Below are 25,158 nucleotides of genomic sequence, written 5' to 3'. Positions count from 1 at the left end.
ATGGACACAATATTTTGTTCTGATTATCGATTGTTGGCTGATTTTCAATTTACTTCAGATATGACTCTCAAGATCATGAAATATTTTCTCAAAATTTAAGTATCTTTAAGTTAAGTTCGTTATCTGCGGCACATACCATAAAAGTTAGAAAATCACTTTTTTGTTGAGTGTAACTGATGCAAATATGTATGTGAATACAGCTATGGGAAATAATATAACCCACAAAAGAATCCTTAGCAATGGTTAGGTTAGGTTAGGTAGTCCTATGTTTCCCGTTATGATACCGAAAGCTTGACTGAACGCCTGCTTATTTCCTTTCAGTAATAGCCTCGTCTTCCCAAAATCCGGATCTCCCCATAGGATTTTCGCCGTCCTACCAACTGTTTCGCTGTTCGTAGTTCACGCCCTAACTCGGACTGCGTCGACCCGAAAGGCTTCGGACTACCCAAGTTTGTTGCCAGCAGTCTTTTGGCCTTTTGCTATCCTCAGAGAAGGCGTTAATCTCCTTTCTATAATGCAAGACTGTTCGAGACCTTACCGTCCTGGTTGTTATTGCAATTTTGCCCTTATGGCAATTTTACTGTCCGTAAAGATGTTCACACTCGACGTTCTCGCGTTAGCACCACACCACTTCACGCATTCCGTAATCGCCCGGATCTCCGCCTGCAGAACTGTATTATGGTCAGGCAGTCTAAAACAGATATCAGTCCCTGGGTTCTCAATGTAGACCCCCAGGCCCACACTGTCTCCTAGCTTTGATCCATCATTGTAACATGATATCCCAGATGGCAATACTAGACCGTGCGGATGGCAGCAGTGCCTCGCACTCGACCTCAAGTGTCGATCGACCGCGATGGTATGACCTGCTCCAATCCTCTATCCATTCTCCCATCGCCTTAAGTCTCATAGCCGCAATGGCTGCCCCACACTTAATCTGTATGTCTATGGGTCGGGTATCTGCGACCCATCCAGTGCCCTCGTGGGCGTGGTCCTTATCGCTTTGTAATAAAGGGTGATTTTTTTGAGGTTAGGATTTTCATGCATTAGTATTTGACAGATCACGTGGGATTTCAGACATGGTGTCAAAGAGAAAGATGCTCAGTATGCTTTGACATTTCATCATGAATAGACTTACTAACGAGCAACGCTTGCAAATCATTGAATTTTATTACCAAAATCAGTGTTCGGTTCGAAATTTTGACAAATTTTGTTCAGCGATGAGGCTCATTTCTGGTTGAATGGCTACGTAAATAAGCAAAATTGCCGCATTTGGAGTGAAGAGCAACCAGAAGCCGTTCAAGAACTGCCCATGCATCCCGAAAAATGCACTGTTTGGTGTGGTTTGTACGCTGGTGGAATCATTGGACCGTATTTTTTCAAAGATGCTGTTGGACGCAACGTTACGGTGAATGAACACATTTCGAACCGAACACTGATTTTGGTAATAAAATTCAATGATTTGCAAGCGTTGCTCGTTAGTAAGTCTATTCATGATGAAATGTCAAAGCATACTGAGCATCTTTCTCTTTGACACCATGTCTGAAATCCCACGTGATCTGTCAAATACTAATGCATGAAAATCCTAACCTCAAAAAAATCACCCTTTAGAATCAACTTTTATAGTTTTAGAACAGTCAGTTAAAACTACAAATATGTCGGTGGTCTTAAACTATCAGAAATAAATCGTGAGCAATGTCTAATAAGTTCAATTATACATATAAACTATTCTGCACAAACTTAAAATTTCCAAACTGGGACGATTGTTAAGGAAAAGTCATAAGTCGATGTCATAATGTCAGAAACTCACTTTTTATTAAATTTTTACAATTGATTGTACACAATCACAAAACTTAATGTAGCTTTGAAATGGCTTGACAGATTTCCTTTATAGAAATGTCAAATAACCCTATTTTAAGGTTTCACAAAGTTTTGTGAATATGGTTGTTAGTGGACATTTTCATTATAAATAAATAAATAAAACAAAGGCAGTTTCAAAACCACCAATAAAATGGATGCATTTTCGTCAAGAGCTGCCATGAAGCCAAAACCACCGACGACAATTTTTTTTAAATAGCAAACTGAATAGGCGCCTCAGCCATTGCATTTAGTAGATTCCCTTAAAGCTACTTTCTTTTGCAGTAAGCTTCTCCATATGTATGTATACACACTTAGTATGATGCTAAATTTCTAATATGTATAACATTGACATTTATAAAAAGACTTCACACCATTTTTTATTTACACTTGCATCATTTTTGGCACCAACCATGAAAACAATCAAGAAAAAATAAATACCTTCTGCATCCAAACATATGCCAAAAGTCCGGCTGGCCATAGATAAAATTTGAATCAAATGAGAAAAAACTTCTTGCTGTTATGGCGCAGCAGAAATGTCTTTTTTAATCCCACCACCATAGGATTGGGGTATACTAATCTAGTCATTCCGTCTGTAACAACTCGAAATATTCGTCTAAGACCCCATAAAGTATATATATTCTTGATCGTCTCGTCATTCTGAATCGATCTAGCCATGTCTGTCCGTCTGTCGAAATAATGATAGAGGTCGAACGCGTAAAGCTAGCCGCTTGAAATTTTGCACAGATATTTAGTATCCATGTAAGTCGTTGGGGATTGCAAGTGGGCCATATCGGTTCAGATTTAGATATAGCTCCCATATAAACCGATCTCACGATATGACTTCTTGAGCCCCTGGATGCCGAAAATGTTGTAGTATTCTGTTTCATGTAGTATTCGGTTATGACTTCCAACAACTGCGTCAACTACGGTCCAAATCGGTCTATAACCTGATATAGCTCCCATATAAACCGATCTCTCGATTTGACTTCTTGAGCCCCTCTGAGCCGCAAGTTTTGCCCGATGTGGCTGAAATTTTGCACGTAGTGTTCTGATATGACTTCCAATAACTGTGTTAAGTGAGGACCAAATATATATCAAGTTATAAACCGATCTCCCGATTTGTCTTCATGAGCCTTCACAAGCCGCAATTTTCTTCAGATTTGGCTGTAGTGTTCTGATATGACTTCCAATAACTGTGTTAAGTACGGCCCAAATATATATCAGGTTATAAAACGATCTCCCAATTTGTCTTCATAAGCCTTTACAACCCGCAATTTTCGTCAGATTTGGCTGAAATTTTGCACGTAGTGTTTTGTTATGACTTGCAACAACTATGAAAAGTACAGTCCAAATCGGTCTACAACCTGATATAGCTCTCATATAAACCGATCTCTCGATTTGACTTCTTGAGCCCCTGCAAGCCACAATTTTTGTTCGATTTGGCTGAATTTTTCCATGTAGTGTTTCGTTATGACTTGCAACAACTGTGCCAAGTTCGGTCGAAATCGGTCTATAGCCTGATATATCTTCTTATATATAAAAATCAATCAGAAGGGGGGGGGGGGGACCCTCCCCTTAGCCTAATTTTCAGAAACGCCAGATCTCGGAAATGGGTGGTGCGATTTGTGTGCTCCCTTATAGTACTCTAAAATCAAAAATTTGGTATCCAAATTTCGGATGGGGTACCTAGGGGATCCGCCCCACCTCCAAAACTTACCAAATATATATATGGACCAATCACGACAATATGGGACTCAAATGAAAGGTATTTAAGATTAGAAAACGTATCTGATATCCAATTGTCGGACTAAGTGTTTGGGGGATCACCCCTAAATCGGACATATTTACCGACCATGGCAATATGGAACTCAAATAAAAGGTATTTGCGAGTAAAATACGAATCTGATATCCAAATGTGGGGCCAAGTTTCAGGGGGTCCACCCCTTCCCCATAACATCCCCCAAACAGGACCTATTAACTGACCATGGCAATATGGGGCTTAAATAAAAGGTATTTGAGTGTAGAATACGAATCTGATATCCAGATGAGGGACCAAGTGTTTGGAGGCCGCCCATCCCCGAGAACATCCCCCAATGAGGACAAATGTACGACCATAGTAATATGGGGCTCAAATGAAAGGTCTTTGGAAGTAAAGCACAAATCTGATATCAATATTCGGGAAAAGTGTCTATGGGGCCACCCCACCCCCATAGGGGGGAAGGAAGTATTTCGCTGACCATTGCAATATGAGGCTCAAATAATAGATTTTTTAGAGTAGAACACGAATCTGATATATGTTTTCAACGCCCCATCCCCCAAAGCACCCCGCAAACCGGTCATGTTTGCCGACTATGAAAAAATGGGGCTCAAATGAAAGGTATTTGGGAGTAGGCCATGAATCTGATATCAACTGTCTAGGGGACGTCCCACCACCATAACAACCCCCAAATCGAACGTATTTGCTCACCAAGACAATTTGGGTTTTCAAAACAGTGGAGCTCGATATTTATAGTTTTTAAGGCCCATACCCCAAACCGGACATATTTGCCGGCTTTTGAAATTAGAAAACGAATTTGATATCCAATTTTGAGGTCAATGCCAATATATAGTTCAAATAAATGATATACAGATATATGAGAATAGAGCACGTTGCTGATATATTTTCAGGGCTTAGTGTTTGGGGGACCACCCCACTCCCCAAAACACCCCTATATTGGGCATATTTACAGACCATGTCAATGTGGGGCTTAAATGAAAAGTATTGGGGGGCAGAGCAAGAATTGATACCAACTTTTGGGACCAATTTTCTGGGGGTCTACCCTTTCCCAAAATACCCCACAAACAGCAATTTTTTACTGACCATCGCAATATGGGGCTCAAATAAAGGTATTTAGGACTAGAATACGAATTTGATTCCAAAAGAAGGACAATGTATTTAGGGCATCACCCCTTCCCCAAAACATCCCCCAAAAGGTAAACATTTTTCGACCATGCCAATATGTGGCTCAAATGAAAGATATTTGAGATAAGAAAGTGAATTGATAACCAATTTTGGGGCCATGTGTTTGGGGGACGCCTCATCCTGTAAACTCCCCTTAAACCAATGGCAATATGGTATTTGAAAGCAGTGCACGATGCTGATATTTTTTTCAGGGCTAAGTGTCTGGGGGACCTCCTCACCCCTGAAAACACCTCTAAATTGAACATAATTGGAGAAAATTTTCCAACCATGGCAATATGGGGCCCAAATGAAAGAAATTTGGGAGTAGAGTACGAAATTCATCCTCACTTTCGGGACTATGTTTCTGGGGTTCCACACCACCCCCTTCACTTACCAACCACCACCCTGGGGTCCTTTTCAGTATCCATATAGAATTCTTTTAAGAATGGGGTACATCTAACATCCAAACTTAAACCATCTGAGGAGGCCACCGTGGCGCAGAGGTTAGCATGTCCGCCTATGAAGCTGAACGCCTGGGTTCGAATCCTGGCGAGACCATCAGAAAAAATTTTCAGCGGTGGTTTTCCCCTCCTAATGCTGGCAACATTTGTGAGGTACTATGCCATGCAAAACTTCTCTCCAAAGAGTTGTCGCACTGCGGCACGCCGTTCGGACTCAGCTATAAAAAGGAAGCCCCATTGAGTTTAAACTTGAATCGGACTTCACTCATTGATATGTGAGAAGTTTGCCCCTGTTCCTTAGTGGTATGTTCAAAATTTGCATTTTGCATTGCAAACCCTCTGAGCGAATTCAGACACCAATATAGATCATATGGGATTCAGATAAGGCATTTATATTGTTATAGTGTTGCTCGAGCGATATACCCATACTATTTTCGTAGCATGGTATTTCATTAAAAGCTCTTTTATTGCCAAAAATAAATATTCAAAGGATAATTTTGTTCCGTATAAAGTAAAAGAAGGTGCAGCGGAGCGGGCCCGGTTCAGCTAGTTTCCTATATAAACCGACTTGACTTCGTGAGCAAGACGCAATTTTTGTCTGATGTAGAGTTTTGTTCTGACTTCCAACAACTGTGCCAAGTACGACCCAAATTAGTCTATAATCTGATATAGCTCCCATGTAAACGGGTCTCTCGATCATTCATGTTCGGTTCCTAAAAGCTTTAATTTTTGCTGGTTTGACAGAAGTTTGGTATGTAGAATAAAATAATGCCCGACAGCTTAATTTACTTTGTACAAATTTTTGGCAGAATCCATGGTGGTGGGTTCCCAAAATTCGGCCCGGCCGAACTTGGCACATTTTACTTGTTTTTCCTGCCTCAATAAAACCACATAAAAACAGTAGTAATAACATTTTTTTAGAAATCTTTGAAACAAACAAATCCCATAAAGATGCTCAGAATTCAAGAAAAGAAAATCAAATCTTATTACCAATTATCTGAAATCTTACTGAGGGAGAAGGCAAGATTGGTGTGAGGCTGATTGTTACTGAAATAGATTGAAGAAAACAATGTCAATGAACGCATTTTTGCATATTTTTTTTTTTTTGTTTCGTTTATTAATTTATGACTCTTGATGCTGATGATGGTGGTATTGACTGCAAAAGAATATGTGAGTATGTAGAACGAAAAAGTCGACAATCTTAATCGCAGATGTACAAGTCAAACGTTTTCAGTTTATAGCTTTCGGGGCCAAACGTGGAGTCGATTTTTCATAGAAACCGTAAAAATGCATTGGCAATCATTAAAAACAGTCAATATCACTACATCTGAATTAGGTTTTGTTTGATTGTTTGGCAGAATCAGCTGACCTCCTTATGGGAAAGCATATGGTTGAATGAATCAAATCACTCTTACTCGATGTAGGCCCCCAAGCATGTTCAAATTTCGATAATAACTATCGACTGTAATGCTATGTCACTGCAGCAAAAGCGTTTGTTTGCAGTTCATATTAGAATCTACTGATTGAATAGAGTAAAACAGCAGATTTTTCGTTCGTTTGTTTGCTTGTAACGCAAAATCAGCTGATCTCATAATGAATAGCGGTTGATTGAGTTAGTCAAATCACTCAATAAATATTGAGCTTAAAAGTGACCCTTAAACATATTTTCGATTATACTCAGTTCAGAATTTAACCATACTAATCCAATTGTAACAAGTAAGAGCGTGCTAAGTTCGGCCGGGCCGAATCTTATATACCCTCCACCATGGATCGCATTTGTCGAGTTCTTGGCGCGGTATCTCTTTTTAGGCAAACAAAGAATAATGAATAAGAGCAGTTTTGCTATTGGAGCTATTTCAAATTATAGTCCGATTCGGACAGTAAATGAATTGAATGCTGAACATTGTAGAAGAAGAAGGGGCTTGGTTTATATGGGAGCTGTATCAAGCTATAGATCGATTCAGACCATATTGGATAAGCATGTTGAAAGTCACGGGAGAAGCCGTTGTACAAAATTTCTGCCAAATCAGAAAAGAATTGCGCCCTCTAGAGGCTCAAAAAGTCACGATCGGTTTATATGGCAGCTATACCAGGTTATGATCCGATTTGAATCACAGTTAGCACAGTTGTTGGAAGTGATACCAAAACACCACGTGCAAAATTACAGCCAAATCGGATAAGAATTACGCCATCTAGTAGCTCAAGAAGTCAACACCCCAGATCAGTTTATATGGCACCTACATCAGGTAATGAACCGATTTTGACAATACTTGGCACAGTTGTTGGAAGTGATACCAAAACACCAAGTGCAATTTCAGTCAAAACGGACGAGAATTGCGCCCTCTAGCCCTCGGTTTATAGGGCAGCTATGTCAAAACAAGGACCGGTTTGGCCCATTTACAACCCCAACCGACCTGCACTAATAAAAAGTATTTGTGCAAAATTTCATGCGCCTAGCTTTACTGCTTCGAAAGTTAGCGTGCTTTCGACAGGCAGACGGACGGACATGGCTAGATCGACTTAAAATGACATGACGATCAAGAATATATATATACTTAATGGAGTCTTAGGCGCATATTTCGAGGTGTTACAGACAGAATGACGAAATTAGTATACCCCCATCCTATGGTGGAGGGTATAAAAATAAAACCCAAATCCAAATAAAATATATATTCATGAATAATAATTATCACAAGCACAATTTTTTTTAATATGCTTTTAATCAGAGTGTTTGTTTTAAAATGGCATTTTTTGGCATATTTGGGAGATTGTTTGTAGTTCAAGGCTTTGCGAGACTAAGACAAAGCATTTATCAATTGTTCATATACTGCTTTAAAAATACACAGGCTTAAATTAATTCCATTCGTTCCATATGATAACAATTGCAGTAAATATAAAAGTGTTTAAATTACGAGCATCAAAGATAAACAACATATTCTCATTGTGATAACTTATTGTAAGATTAATATGAAATTATTTAATCGAACCGGAGATATTTGTTCTTATCTTCTCCAGATTTTCGTTTCTATGAAAAAGGCGATATTTTATGAACGTAGAGCTTTTTATGCATTTCTAGATTCGTTTGGTTTGCAGAACCCATCTGGAAAAGATTTATTTATATTTTTATAAAAATTTTTAAAATAAGATGCTTTTAGTGACTCTAGAGTTAAATGGGGGGATCGACTTATAGGCAACTTTATCCATTTTTGAACCAATCTGCGCCTAATGGAGTGCGTGTTAAAGGTCATAAGTGTACTTCCTTTATAAAATGTCGGCCAAAGTGGTGAATCGGTTTATGTAAAGGCTGTAAATGGTTTAGTAGGTTATCTGGGCCTTATTTGCCGTGGATGATAGAAATTGTATTTCCGCTACTACATTTTAATCAAATCGGTTAAATATTGAAGTTGAGTTCACCCGTCTTAGAATAGGCTAATATAATATTACCCTTTAAGTATTCACTCAAAATAGTTGTAAATTTTTTTTTAAGTTTATTTTTTTTTAATTTAAAATATTATTTTTAAAAACTTTCTATTTTTCTCTTCTTAGCCATCCCCGTAAGAAAGTGATTTTCGCCGATGATGAGGGCCTTTCGCTTACACAAGTTCGTGTCATGTCGGAACCATCGAATGTGCCGCCATATTGGAGTGTGAAATTTTTAGAACAAATCACTCAGGGTCTGGTAACACCCCATCCAGCCGATCAATGGACGGTTGATTTTAAACAACCCGCATCGGACTATTTAGTTTTTAGGTAGATTCTCAAATTTTCCACGGGCTAATACTTGTTATTAAAATCTTATACATACTTGCAGGCAAACCATCGAACGTGATTTTGTATCTCTGGAAAATGTCATTGTTAAAGATGAAGAGTCCATTGTTGTGGGCACTGTAAAAGTTAAAAATATTTCATTCACTAAGGAGGTAATCGTACGCGTAACCTGGGACGATTGGAAGAGTCAACAGGACATATTCTGCACCTACAATCGTGCTTATGGCCCGGCAACTTCGGCTCATGTTGTATTCGATACATTTTCTTTTAAAATCACATTGCCCCCATCTTCGAGCCGCTTGGAGTTCTGCATATGTTTCCGAGCTGATGGTAACGAATTTTGGGACAACAATGGTGGCAAGAACTACACTATTTCCAAGCGTTCACCCTTTTACTACAATGCGCTTTCGCCGTATGATAAAAATAACTCATCGTCCTTACGCAATTCCTCTTCTTGCCAAAGCCAAGTAAGATCCGCATTGACTGCAGCTCTGGCCAATAAATCAACTCTAGATACTACTCAAAGTTGGCAAAATGAACCAAGTCCCTATTGGTAAAGCGGTACACAGAAAATGGCAATAACACTTTAAAATGTTATGAAAAACAACACTATATAGAAAAACAACTGTACGATTAAAGCTTTAGATATTCTGAAAGGACTTTGAAGTTTTAGTCCTTCGAGCTTTAGAGCGGTTCATACGTCCCGTTAAACTTAAGAGTATGCTGCAATAAGAGAATACTTTGTGTGTTTATTCAAAACGTAAGAGGGGCTAAGTAGCCATAAAGAAAATTAGGATAGATCTAAGGTGTTTTAAGGACATCACCTGCCACAAAAAAATGTCTTTCAAAGATACAAGCAAGACTTTAAATGTCATCGAAGTTGATCACATAACTCGATTCTTTAAGAAATCTAGCACAAACCATTGCCCTTGTGGCTCTATGGAATCGAAAATCATAGAATGCTTTCATTTGTCTGAAACATTTGATGCTTGATTTCGGACTCTGCAAAACAGATTTCAAACTTAGAAAAGAAAAAAAAACGAAAACTATAGATTTTCTTTTTTAATACCAGATTCAACAACATAATAAGCATAACTATTATGCTCAAGAAATTCTTCTTTATACTTGGCCATGAAAACTATTGCACAAGCTTTCTCCACAGGTCATCCACAACAATTTTACCATAAGGATTATTTGGAGGTGTTCTTATGTCCTGTCTTATGCAGCTTTGTAATTCGATATTTAGTGGTGCTATTGAACATTTTCAGTTGAACAGTTTTTTATGATAAAATGTTGACCATTGAAATATACCGTTACAACTTGGAAATGTTAAAAAGTATATGTCGTGTCGTTTTACAACTGTACTATAGCACCAAACACTGAATAATCCTTTATATTCCATAACACAACTAAATTCACCAACACCTCATCACTTCAACGAACGACTTCGTGTGCCCGGATATCAGAATCAACCGGATTTATAGTAAAATAAGTGTCTGGTTGCGATGTATCAACGAACGAAGTACATTCGTTTACGTGAAAATCGTGTATTTTGCAAGTAGCTGACAACAATGTGTGTTGTTTTTTCGGGTACTTATCATTCATATGCCCAAACGGAGCGGAACTACTTTGCAGAGAAGTTTAACACAGCATCAGTGAGAGGATAACCACCGCTTATAATTTTTTCTGGCATTCTCGCAAGTATTCACATGCAGACGTTTAGCATAAGATGAGGATATAGTTACCTCTGCGCCACGGTGGCCTCCCGCATTGAGCTTAAAATTCAATTGGCCAGCCCTCATTGATATGAGAGAAGTATTCTGGCTGTTCTTTAATGGTAGACTTTTAGCGGTTAATTTATCAGAAACTATTGTCCATGTAAAGTGTTGTGGTGAAAGCAAAGCCCTGTGTTCAATATTCATAAGCTCTGTTAAGTAAAGGTTTATATTTCTATGGGACATTTGATCACTTGATGTCTGAATATTTGGGTATTGAGGAAAACTACAGATATATCTGGTTTTCCAATAAGGACTTGACATCTTTTTTTTAATAAAACGGAAACCATTTGAGATATTTCAAAAACTTTATTAACGGCTTGAAGTACAATCAAAAAATTTGTGTCTTAGTTAAAAAATGCAACCACGGGCACGTTTGCATCTGTCAATACGTTGGACCCAATTTTCGAGGTCTCGGCCACACATTTCAGACGAAACGGTCGCTATTTCCCGTTCAATGTTGGCTGTGAGCTCTTCCAACGTCGTCGGCGTGTTGGCATAGACCAATGACTTGACATAGTTCCAAATGAAATAGTCTAGACGCGTCAAATCGCACGATCGAGGCTCCGGATCGATTAGGCCACTTTTTGAGATAATAAACTTACTCTTCAATAAATCGCTTGTGACGTGTGCTGTGTGCTGCGTGGCTTGTAGCACCGCCAAGAATAAACAGTGAGCAAGGCGCGGTAGCGTTGTCCATTGACGGCAACGTGACGATTGGCATCGTCTACGAAGAAGTATAGCCCAATGACGCCACCCACATGCGGATAAAGTGTTGATTCGTGCAGTATCACCTGAATCCTAGTACTGACTTCGACTTTTCGCCCGAACAACTGTCAAAACGCAATATTAAAAAAATGGTGACGAAGAAAATGCGAACACACTCCATAGAAGTTATACTCAGTTCTGTAAGCAAAATAGTAGCGACATGTCGCTGCGCCAATAAAAATTTCGCTTTAACTAAATGCTCACGGAATGGGCACCAATCAACTCCGTTTCAATGATGTTGTCTTTTTTGTGTGTCGTTGTTTGTGTTCTGTCAAAGAATAGAGCCGTCGGCATTTTCGCTGCGAATGAAGTCAGTACTAGACTTGACCTATAACGCATATTTTGCTTGTTGAAGAACCCATTAAGCCAAAAACGATTTTTGTCAAAATTGGAGTTAACGCTCTTAGAGTAGCGGTCACCGACTCCGAATTTCGGTAGTACATTTTAATGATTTGCAGATGTCGTTCTTCGAGTACTTACCATGATGAAAATGTTGAGTCAAGTAAATAAATTGACAGTGACATTTCGATGATTAGTATAGAGTGCGTTTACAAATTAAATTCAAAGTTGGCAAGTCCCCGCTGGAAAACCCTTTACTATGAGCAGAACCAACTTATAGTATAACATATGTCAACTATTATTGGCTTTGTATACCAAAAAAAATTTCTTGTTGGCGTAATTCGTATGCTGTAATAGTTCTTGCGTTTCCGCAAGACTACACAATAATTTAGAGCTCATTTTAAAACAGCTGATATTTATTTTATCAGTTGATTTAAAGCGAGTTGCAAATAAAATCAGAAATTCAATTCTCGCCTGTGACATGGAAAAAAGGGCTTGATTGGTGACGATTTTTTAGACGGCGTTTTTTACAACGTTCTATTTTTATTCTAAATTTGCTAAAGTAGAGTATTCCTCAATTGGAATGTCCATGGGGAAAATGTATAACCCCCCCCCCCCCCTGTAATTTTTGAAATATTAAAGTTATAGCAAATAGTTTAAAGGGAGATAAAATTGATCTTTCTTTACTGTGATTAGGAAAACTGAGATATTTTTTCAAATTTCTTCGACACCAATACAAGTTATAGAGTTGCATTTAGAGCCTTTGGGATTCAATGAATAAATCGCGCAAAATCTCTTCCGAAATGTGATTAAATACTTTAAAGTTACAATTAACTACTTTTGACATGACCAAATGTTAACTATTTAATAATTATACGGAAAAATGTCAAATCAGGCCGCTCCTTAATATTTAAACTCAATATGTTTTCTAGTAAAACCGCAATTAAAAACTACAAATACTAAATATTTAGTCATGTCCCCCATGTATGAGATGAAATGGCTTTATTGTATAAAAGTTTTTTGCAAACTCATACAATCGGATATTATCCGGCTGCAGACCACAGGGCAATCTGTTTCTATTACAAATAGAAAAACAAAAAACCCTTTCTCTTAAAAGTTAGGCAAATTTAATTTATTGCCATATTTCAAAATATATTTTTGTATTCAATTTTTATGTTTTGTTATTTTATTTCTGTTTCTTCAATGCCATCTACAAAAACAAAACTAAGAAACGCAAATTATTTCCCCCCTCATTGAGAATTTTATTTTAGAATAAGTATAATATGTGGCCATACAAAAACGAAATTTATTTTTATTATTGTAATTATTTTTTGTCTTTTTGAAATGTGTAAAGAAATTTTTAGGACTAGAAAAAAGAGAAACCTTGAAACTGGAAAGACTGAAATTGTTATGGATGGATAAAGGAACATGAAATTTATTTTATATGGCCTGTAGCAGCCAATATTCTCACTTCATTGTAAAACTTGTACAAAAAAAAAAAAAATTGTGCATATATTTTCCCCATAAAGCAAAAATTTTATGTGTATTTTTTTTTCAATATGGTAAAAACAATCGGTTATAGTTGTAAATAAATGTATGTATGTTACAAGTATAAATTAAATGTTTGTTTAATCGTTTTTTAGTTATCCTCTTAATTGTAGTTGCTCCTTAGGGCTGTTCATTTCCAAATTCACTTCGGGAATTTCTGGCAAATGTGTTCTGTCCATTACTCACATTATTCATAGTTAAAATTAAGACGTCCGAACCTGTGAGCTATAAACTTTAAAAGGTCGTCTACTGCTATTATTTTAAATATTTCTTTTTACTTTACCACCATAAATATAGATGTAAAGCAACTAGTTTGTAATATATTTCAAAATAAAATGTATTTTTTTAACAACGATTTGTTTTTTGTGGCACCTCATTTAGCACACAATAAAATGCTTAAAAGTTTTACACACCTTACATGGAAATTTACAGAAAAGCTGACTCAGCCATATCAGGTTATGGACTAGCGTTTTTGGAAATAGGGTAAGGGGGGGTCCGCCCATTAAAGTTTGGATGTTAGCTCTACTACATTCTCTTGGATTATGTGGTGGATTAGAAAAGCCAAACTCTTTGCCCCGAAAGCGGATATCAGATTCATATTCCACTCCCAAAAATCACATTGCAGCTACATATTGCTATAGTCGGTATATATGTGTGGTTTAGGGGGAGTTTATGAGGTGAGGCGTCCCTGAAACACGTGGCCATGAAACAGATACAAATTTGAGCCTTTTTTGGCCATAATCCACAAATATGTCCAGTTTAAGGGGTATGCAGAGTGGGGCGGCCACCCACGTACTTACAAACAAACAACCAATTTTGCCCATGAACATTCCACTAAGGAAAAGGGGCAAACTTCTCACATATCAATGAGTGCAGTCGGATTCAAGTTTTAAGCTCAATGATAAGGGGCTTCCTTTTATGGCCGAGTCCGAACGGCGTGCCGCAGTGCGACACCTCTTTGGAGAGAAGTTTTACATGGCATAGTGTCTCACAAATGTTGCCAGCATTAGCCCGTTCTTAGCCCTGAAAAAATATCACCACCGTGCTCTACTCTCAAATTTCTTTAATTTGAGCCCCAATTACCATTGGTTTAGGGGGAGTTTATGGGTTGGCACGACCCCCAAACATTTGGCCTGAAACTTGGATATCAAATTCGTTTTCTTCTGTCAAATTCCTATTATTTATCGCCATAGTTGGCAATCATGGCCAGTTGGAAGGGAGTTTATAGGTGGACCCTGAAGTAATATCAGCATCGTGCTAGAGCACGATTTTGTTTGAGCCCCATAATGTCAAGCATTTTGAAGGAGGCTATCGAGATATTTAGGGCTAAGGTGTTTCGTTCAGATTCACACTAATTAATTTTCTTTTTTGTATTGGTTATCTACATTCAAAATCATATATCAATGCGACCACTTGGGATACTACATTTTTAAAGATCCGCAGGGCCTCCTGTGTCCATCCCAATTTGAGGGTAAAAAGTGTACTCTACTATCAAAGACCTTTTATTTCTGTCCTATTCTACCCTGATCGGCCTTCGTATATTATTTCATATTATTCATATATTATTCTTAATTCCTTCTTTTTTTTTTGGGTAGGATAGGGGGAGGGGGATTGCCCTCTGACACGTCCTCTCATTTGAGTACAATATTTTCTCCGTCATCCTACATGACCATGACCAACCATCATCGGGGAAGGCCCTCAGACACCAAAAAATAATTTTTTGTCTCAGATTTGTATTCTACTTTTAAATACCTTTTATTTGATACCCATATTACTCAAGGCGGGTAAAGTGTCTTGTTGGGTGGTGTTTTTGGGGGTGGGGGGCCCCCGATGCTTAGGGTAACATTTTAATGCCAAGTTCGTACTCTACTCTCAAATACATTCATTTAATTTTTTGGGTTGGGGACCCCTCCGAATCTTAAGAGTGAAATTTGTATACCAAATTCGTACTCTACTCTTAAATACCTTTCATATGATACCCATATTATCTCAATCGGTGCACATGTCCGTTCGGGTCTTGACTTCTTGAGCCTCTAGAGTGTGCAATTCTTATCCGATTGGAATGAAATTTTGCACGACGTGTTTTGTTATGATATCCCACAATTGTGCCAAGTATGGATCAAATCGGTCCATAACCTGATATGGCTGCCATATAAACCGATCTGGGATCTTGACTTCTTGAGCCTCTAGAGGTCGCAATTATTATCCGATGTGTTTATTATGGTCTGAATCGGTCTATAGCCCGATACAGCTCCCATATAAATCGATCTCTCTATTTTAGCCCACAAAGGGAGCAATTCTTATTCGAATTGGCTGACATTTTACACAGGTCTCCAACATATAATTTAATTGTGGTCCAAACCGGACCCTATCTTGATATTGCTCTAATAGCAGAGCAAATCTTTTCTTATATCCTTTTTTGCCTAAGAATAGATGCCGAGAAAAGGACTCGACAAATGCGATCTATGATGAAGGGTATATAAGATTCGGCCCGGCCGAACTTAGCACGCTTTTACTTGTTATATAATAGATTGATTCAAATGACAAAAATGTGCGGAAGTAATCAAAACTTCAGAACCCATTCATTTTTGTTCGATAGAACCACCTTTTGCTTTGACTATAGCTACGAGTCGGCGAAAAACCCAGTTGCAAACTGCACCAAAATAATTTTCCGATATTTTCTGTTGGAGTTGACACTTGAACATCTAATGTACAATTGACACTTTGATGTGCAGTTGTACATCAGATAACAACCTAGTCATAAGGATATATGTGGCATCATATACATACTAAAACTTTTCGCATCCTCTTCAACAATAAAATTGTATTGAATTAAACGATCATCGAGCCCATGGTTTGTTTTTTAACTTTTCAACAGATTATGGACCCATGCGAGATTGCGGTCGTTGGGTGAAAGTTTGTTTGAGTCATGGGTAATATCAATGATTCTGAGTAGTCTGCCCTCTAAGTATGACACCTTAATAACTGCTCTTGAGGTAGGAGACGAGAAAGATCTTAAGCTGCCATTAGACGATAAGACACGTCGTATGTAATTTCAAAAACAGCAACTCTGACAGTTGTACACATCGTGTGATACGTACAAAAAATTTAATATGAGAGATGGTTTTGAAATTAATATGCAACTTTTTCGATTAAATCGAGCCTTTATTCCATTGAGCATACATGTAGATACATGTCTATAAAGAACAAGTTAAAGTCCGATTCGGACCATAAATTAATGCCGAACATTGTAGAAGTCATTGTGTAATATTTCAGTTCATTCGGATAAGAATTGCGCCTTGTAGGGGCTAGGGGGGATAGGTTTATGTGGGATCTGTATCAAGTTATTGATCGGTTCAGACCATATAAAACACATATGTTGAAGATCATGAGAGAAGCCTTTGTACAAAATTTCAGCCAAATAGGATGAGAATTGCGCGCTCTAGAGGTTCAAGAAATCAAGATCCCAGATCGGTTTATATGGCAACTATATAAGGTTATGTACCGATTTACGCCATACTTAGAACAGTTATTGGAAGCCATAATAAAACACCTCATGCAAAATTTCAGACAAATCGGATGAGAATTGCGTGCTCTATTGGCTCAAGAAGTCAACATCCAAGATCGGTTTATATGGCAGCTATATCAAAAAATTAATAATAATTAATAATTAATTAAAAATTAATTTAAACTATACTTAACGCAGTTGTTGGAAGTGATACCAAAACACCACGTCAAATCGGAAGAGTATTGCACCCTCTAGAGGCTCAAGAAGTCAAGACCCAAGATCGGTTTATATGGCAGCTATATCAAAGCATGGACCGATTTGACCATTTACAATCCCAACCGTCCTACACTAATAAAAAGTATTTGTGCAAAATTTCAAGCGGCTAGCTTTACTCCTTCGATAGTTAGCGTTCTTTCGACAGACAGACGGACGGACAGATAGACGGACGTACGGACATGGGTAGATCGACTCAAAATGACATGAAGATCAAGAATATATACAATATATACTTTATGGGGTCTCAGACGCATATTACGAGGTGTAACAAACAGAATGACGAAATTAGTATACCCCCACCCTATGGTGGAGGGTACAAAAAGTACAATACATAATAGAATTCACGCCGATTAGAGCGTGCTCTATTTGTGTTGGACGTACTTAAGACAAGTCTTACGAATACAGAAAGTGACAAGAGATATGACATGTCATAACGTTTAATGGCAGCTTCAAATTATTAGAGGAACATGAGAAACCGAAGAAAAGGCAAGCAGGTTAGGACACTGCTTTGAAGGCAACAAATAACTACGCGATTCCCAAGAAGAATATTATTTGCCTCCATTGTCAAGGCGTTGGACACATTCGTCAAAATTGCTGGAAGTTAAACAAGTAAAAAGACGTTAAGTTCGGCCCGGCCGAACTTTGGATACCCACCACTTCGAGTATATATGTAAACCACCTTTCATTAAAATCCGGTAAAAATTGCATACCTTATATCCCATAGCAGTTATATTGGAATATGATCCGATTTGGACCAAATACCAATAAGTACAAGTCATTGTTTAAATATGTATAACAAAATATTGGTCTTTTAAGTAGCTATTGTATATCAAAAATAAACCGATCTGAACCATATACAATATGGATGTCGAAATGCCTAACATAAGTCAATGTGTCAAAATTCAGTTAAATCGGATTATAAATGCGCCTTTTTTGGGGCCAAGACTTTAAATTGAGACATAGGTCTAAATGGCAGCTATATGCAAATCTTGATCGATCTAGACCAAATTGCAGAAACATGTGGATGTGCTTAACGTAACTCTCTGTCCCAAATTTCGGCGGCATCGGACAATAAATGCACCTTTTATGGGCCCAAAACATTAAATCGAGAGATCGGTCTAAATGGCAGCTACATCCAAATCTGGACCGATCTGGACAACTCACAGTCCCAAATCGCGGCGACATCGGACAATAAATGCGCTTAAAAAGGGCCCAAAATCCTAAAAAAAAACAAGTAAAAGCGTGCTAAGTTCGGCCGGGCCGAATCTTATATACCCTCCACCATGGATCGCATTTGTCGAGTTCTTTTCCCGGCATCTCTTCTTAGGCAAAAAAGGATATAAGAAAAGGGTTGCTCTGCTATTAAAACGATATCAAGATATGGTCCGGTTCGGACCACAATTAAATTATATGTTGGAGGCCTGTGTAAAATTTCAGCCAATTCGTATAAGAATTGCGCCCATTGGGGCTCACGAAGTAAAATAGAGAGAACGATTTATATGAGATCTGTATCGGGCTATAGACCGATTCAGACCATAATAAACACGTTTGTTGATGGTCATGAGAGGATCCATCGTACAAAATTTCAGGCATATCGGATAATAATTGCGACCTCTAGGGGTCAAGAAGTCAAGATCCCAAATCGATTTATATGGCAGCTATATCAGGTTATGAACCGATTTGAACCTTATTTAACACAGTTGTTGAAAGTAAAAATAAAATACGTCATGCAAAATTTTAGCCAAATCGGATAAGAATTGCGACCTCTAGAAGCTCAAGAAATCAAAACCCAAGATCGGTTTATATAGCAGCTATATCAGGTTATGGACCGATTTGAACCATACTTGGCACAGTTGTTGGGTATCATAACAAAACACGTCGTGCGAAATTCCATTCTAATCGGATAAGAATTGCGCCCTCTAGAGGCTCAAGAAGTCAAGACCCAAGATCGGTTTATATGGCAGCTATATCAGGTTATGGACCGATTTGAACCATACTTGGCACAGTTGTTGGATATAACAACAAAACACGTCGTGCAAAATTTCATTTCAATCGGATAAGAACTGCGCACTCTAGAGGCTCAAGAAGTCAAGACCCAAGATCGGTTTATATGGCAGCTATATCAGGTTATGGACCGATTTGAACTATACTTGGCACAGTTATTGGATATCATAACAAAACACGTCGTGCAAAATTTCATTCCAATCGGATAAGAATTGCGCACTCTAGAGGCTCAAGAAGTCAAGACCCAAGATCGGTTTATATGGCAGCTATATCAAAACATGGACCGATATGGCCCATTTACAATACCGACCTACACTAATAAGAAGTATTTGTGCAAAATTTCAAGCGGCTAGCTTTACTCCTTCGGAAGTTAGCGTGCTTTCGACAGACAGACGGACGGACGGACATGGCTAGATCGACATAAAATGTCGCGACGATCAAGAATATATATACTTTATGGGGTCTCAGACGAATATTTCGAGTAGTTACAAACAGATGAACGAAATTAGTCTTATGGTGGAGGGTATAAAAATATATGGATCGATCCGTGCCATAATGCAGAAGTATGTCAAGAGACTTAACTTAACTTACTGTCTCAAATTTCGGCGACATCGGGCAATAGATGCGCCTTTTATGGACCTAAGACCCTAAATCGGAGGATCGGTCTATATGGCAGCTATGTCGAAATCTGGACCGATCTGGGCAAAATCGACGAAGGATATCGAAGGGCCTAACGCAACTCGCTGTCCCAAATTTCAGCAAGATCGGATAATAAATGTGGCTTTTATTAGCCTAAGACCCTTAATAGGCGTATCGTTCTATATGGGGCTATATCAAGATATAGTCCGATATAGCCCATCTTCGAACTTAACCTGCTTATGGAAAAAAGAATCTGTGCAAAGTTTCAGCTCAATATCTCTATTTTGAAGACTATAGCGTGATTTCAACAGACAGACGGACAGACGGACGGATATGTCTAGATCGTCTTAGATTTGTACGCTGATCAAGAATATATATACTTTATAGGGTCGGAAATCGATATTTCGATGTGTTGCAAACGGAATGACAAAATGAATACACCCCCACCCTTCGGTGGTGGGTATAACAAGCAGTCCGATCAACACAAAGCAAATGGTGAAGAGGTTTATTTAGATGGTAAAGGCGTGTGCAAGATATCGATGGTAAAGGGACTGAGGTGGCCATGTCTGTTAAAAACGTTTTATACATTTATCAATCAAGAGATTGTCAACAAAGGGCTATACTTTCATATTTTCTGGCGATAAATGTAGAATAAGCGACGGAATTAGGGTGGAAATTGGATTAGCAGATTTGATCAACAATTTATATCAGTTGCGTTGCAAACAAACTGAAAAGGCAATTTAGTCACTTGCATCTTGAATCGCTGTCAACATTATTTCCATAAGTTATTTGGCCATAGAGACATCAATTCCGTTAATTCTTTGCAAGTTGGGAGGTTAGGTTAGGTTTAAGTGGCAGCCTGTCATCAGAGTCACTTAGACGTTTTCGTCCTTTGTGATACCACAGGAACAGAAGAAGGCAGAAGCCTTCTAGTTCCTACTGTTGAACCATCCAGATCACTTTAGAAAGCCCAACAACTTGCGAATGTTCACATCCGCTAAATCAGACAGGTTCTTCTTTCTTTGGAACTCCTTCTGACTGCCAGTGCGGGACACACACACAGGTGTTCTATAGTCTCTTCTTCTTCGATGTCCTCACAGCTTCTGCAAAAGCCGTTACCGGCCATCTTTAGTCTGTCAGCATGTTTTCCGATTAGACAGTGACCTGTCATGACGGACACAATGACTGAGACGTCTGTTCTAGCCAGTGACATCAAAGCGGTAGACCTCTTCAAGTCATAGTTTTGGGATGCTCGCAGCCACCTCTTTGTGACCATCTGTCATTCGTTGTCCTAAGGGCCTTGTCCTGAAAATTTAGCTTACATGTCGCTAGAGGCATACCCACAGATTCCAGTTTCCCTGGAATGTGTAAGATAGTTCATAGTTCCTAGTCTTGCAAGCTCGTCCGCTTTACAATTCCCTGAGATATCTCTGTGGCCCGGCACCCAGAAAATGTGAATTTTGAACTGTTCAGCCACCTCGTCAAGAGATCTGCGACCGTCGAGGGCGGTTTTTGTGTTCAAAAATACGTTCTTCACGGATTTAATGGCTGTCTGACAATCGTCGTTATGACATTATAACTTAGCCATTCCATCACTTCCTTAACTGCAAAGATCTCCGCTTGATACACACTACAGTGATCGGGTAATTTTTCCGATATGATCAGTTCTAGGTCTATAGTGTACACCCCAAATCCCAACTGGTCGACTAGTTTGGAACCATCCGTATAGAAGTCTATGTAACTTCTATTACCAGGATATCGTAGTTCCAATGCGTTCTTTCAGGAATAGTGGTACAGTACTTTTTATCAAAAAGCGGCTCAAGTAGGGTGTAATCCACACTGGAACATCGGATATTGTATCAAGGATAACACAGTGTCCTTAACCGCATTGTATCAACGATAACACAAAGGCTGGAAAATCGGGCATTGTATCAAGGAAAACACAGTGTCCGTAGCCGCCGCATGACAAAAGAAAAAGCTCCCGGCCTCATAGCAGAAGTCGCAGGAATTTGTCTAGCCACGATGTCCAGAGGCAATAGGTATAGCTTTAAATTCAGTGCATCACATGGTGTCGTCCTCAGTGCAGAAGTGATGCACAAACAAGCCATCCTTTCGATCCGGCTGAATATTGAATAGCAGGTGGATTTTTGAATCGCCGTCCACCACACCACAAAATCATGAAGCGTTATAGGTCTGACAACTATAGTATATATTCAGTCCATGACACGCGGTTTTAGCCCTCAACTTTTGCTTAAAGCGCTGTAAGTAACCGCTAAAAAGAACAACTTCTGTCTTGCATGGATTTACTCCAAAACCACTTTCGGTAGCCCACTTCGCTGTCGTACGTAGAACTTCCTGAAGTATTGGGTTGCCCAAAAAGTAATTGCGGATTTTTCATATAGTCGGCGTTGACAAATTTTTTCACAGCTTGTGACTCTGTAATTGCATTCTTTCTTCTGTCAGTTATCAGCTGTTACTTTTAGCTTGCTTTAGAAAAAAAGTGTAAAAAAAGTATATTTGATTAAAGTTCATTCTAAGTTTTATTTAAAATGCATTTACTTTCTTTCAAAAAATCCGCAATTACTTTTTGGGCATCCCAATATATCTCTTAGAGTGCTTGGAAACTTCCCAGTCTATCGGACACAGCCTGTAATTCAACCGGTGATACATCATCAAGGCCTGGCGACATAAAGAAGGCGAAACTTCTTATCGCCCAAAGGATTTTCGGCTCAGACACAATTTCCCTATTAACCTCCGATTAATACATTCCAGTGACAACCTCTTGTGGCGCCACGTTGTGTGTTGGAGAATTTCCCGGGATAAGTGTATCAATAGTGTGTTTCCTCATTAGACATTGTCCATGCATTCTCTGACTTCTGAATATACCCCACCGTAATAGGTGTCGGAACAGAATCTTCTTTAGCCTAGAGGCATCAGATGTATCCTGCACGGAGCTGTAGATTTCCACCCAGGATTCGTTCTGAGCCTTTCTCATCTCGTCCTTATATTTTCTTAGTTCAGCCTTATAGATGTCCCAATCGTGTGGTGCTCTTGTGGCTTTCGCCCTGTTGAAGAGTTTTCCACAATGGCAGTCGCTGTTTGCCCCTTGGCTAGGCACTAGGACATGCTGACGCAAGCGAGTCATTCAGAGAAGCTGTGGTCATCCAACACTTCCCAGTCGCATATTCTTGCGCTTATATCTTCGAATACAAATGTAATATTTTGTATCTCCTGCCCGTTCCTGGTAATAAAGGCCCGTTTATCGCAAATCGCCAGATTGCAGCTTATAATATATTCGATAAGCATCTCACCCCTTTCGCCGACATCCGATCTTCCCTATATCTGGTGATGCGCATTAGCATCACTTCCTACAATGAGGCTCTTCTTTCCTGCTGAAGCGGTTTCAACTAGCAACTTAAGGTTTAAAGGCGGCATCTCTAAATCGGTAGCCATATATAGGGAAGCCAGCCAATAATGAAACTTAATTATTTCAAGGCTGGCTACTACTGAATCTTCAGTGCTTAGCGACGGAAGAAGAAAAATATTTAGATTACTCTTTGCAAGAATACAGGCTCTGTGTCTCTTGTGTCCCTTGAGTAGTTTAAATCCCGGAATTCTTAGTCCACGAACCATTCCTCCACATGCCCATTCCTGGATAAGAATCCCGTCAAATCCCCTGGCCATCAGGAGACCCTTTAGTTCCGCCGAAGCGGCCAGACAATGATGGAGAAGACTTGTGAGGTATGTACCAAATACAAAATGGCACAAAAACAATTTCGGAAAATGGAGATAGTCCACACTGATATTTGTGGACCCATGCAAGAAATTACCCCTGGAAAAAAAGAGATATAGATTGACATTTGTTGATGATTAAAGCCGTTACACCGTGGTGTACTTGTTGCATGAGAAATCTGAGGTTTTTTTTTGATAATCTGAAAGCGTTTGCTGAAATATTAAGAAATAAATTCGGCAGGTATCCAAAATGTTTTCGGCCAGATAACGGCGGGGAGTACAAATCGAATGAAGCTATTGAAGATACGCATGTTGAAGCCTTACAACCCCGTGAATTGAAGATAGATATTTCCTTAAATAGAGATATGGAGGAGGATGTTGGTGTGAATATCTCTTCTAATGATTCTTTCTGCAGTCGAGATCTAGAATATTTTTCTGATGGAGAAGAACAAGAACCTGCTATAAGTAATGTTGGTCAATATGACACAGGCGTAAGTAAATCAACAAGAAACAAGAAAAAGCGTGCTAAGTTCGGCCGGGCCGAATCTTATATACCCGTCACCATGGATCGCATTTGTCGAGTTCTTTTCCCGTCATCTCTTCTTAGGCAAAAAAGAATATAAGAAAAGATTTGCTCTGCTATTAGAGCGATATCAAGATATGGTCCGGTTTGGACCACAATTAATTTATATGTTGGAGACCTGTGTAAAATGTCAGCCAATTCGAATAAGAATTGCACCCTTTGGGGGCTCAAGAAGTAGAATAGAGAGATCGATTTATATGGGAGCTGTATCGGGCTATAGACCGATTCAGACCATAATAAACACGTATGTTGATGGTCATGAGGGGATCCGTCGTACGAAATTTCAGGCAAATCGGATAATAATTGCGACCTCTAGAGGCTCAAGAAGTCAAGATCCCAGAGCGGTTTATATGGCAGCTATATCAGGTTACGAACCGATTTGAGCCTTATTTGACACAGTTGTTGAAAGTAAGAATAAAATACGTCTTGCAAAATTTCAGCCAAATCGGATAGGAATTTCGCACTCCAGAAGCTCAAGAAGTCATGTCCCCAGATCGGTTTATATGCCATCTATACAGGTTATGGACCAATTTGAGCCATACTTGGCACACTTATTGGCTCAAGAAGTCAAAACCCAATATCGGTTTATATGGAAGCTATATCAGGTTATGGACCGATTTAAACCATACTTGGCACAGTTGTTGGATATCATAACAAAACACGTCGTGCAAACTTTCATCACAATCGGATAAGAATTGCGCACTTTAGAGGCTCAAGAAGTCATGACCCAAGATCGGTTTATATGGCAGCTAAATCAAAACATGGACCAATATGGCCCATTTACAATACCAACCAACCTACACTAATAAGAAGTATTTGTGCAAAGTTGCAAGCGGCTAGCTTTACTCCTTCGGAAGTTAGCGTGCTTTCGGCAGACAGACGGACGGACGGACAGATGGACATGGCTAGATCGACATAAAATGTTGCGACGATCAAGAATATATATACTTTACTAGCTG

At 38.9% G+C, this 25,158-nt stretch overlaps 1 protein-coding gene across 3 annotated transcripts in view; it reads left to right on the top strand.

The window, feature by feature from the left end:
• LOC106093545 (protein phosphatase 1 regulatory subunit 3C) overlaps window positions 1-11,112 on the top strand; it is a 56,720-nt gene extending 45,608 nt beyond the window's left edge. For all 3 annotated transcript variants that reach the window (XM_013260611.2, XM_013260610.2, XM_059363536.1), the window contains 2 exons: window positions 8,806-9,009; window positions 9,071-11,112. In XM_013260611.2, the coding sequence (XP_013116065.1) occupies window positions 8,806-9,009; window positions 9,071-9,584 (718 nt within the window). In that variant the 3' untranslated portion in view covers window positions 9,585-11,112. The remainder of the gene's footprint in view (window positions 1-8,805; window positions 9,010-9,070) is intronic.
• Window positions 11,113-25,158: the final 14,046 nt, after the last annotated feature.

This window comes from Stomoxys calcitrans, chromosome 1, assembly GCF_963082655.1.
Source record: "Stomoxys calcitrans chromosome 1, idStoCalc2.1, whole genome shotgun sequence".
Lineage (NCBI taxonomy): Eukaryota > Metazoa > Arthropoda > Insecta > Diptera > Muscidae > Stomoxys > Stomoxys calcitrans.
This window is presented reverse-complemented; position numbering and strand designations above follow the sequence as displayed.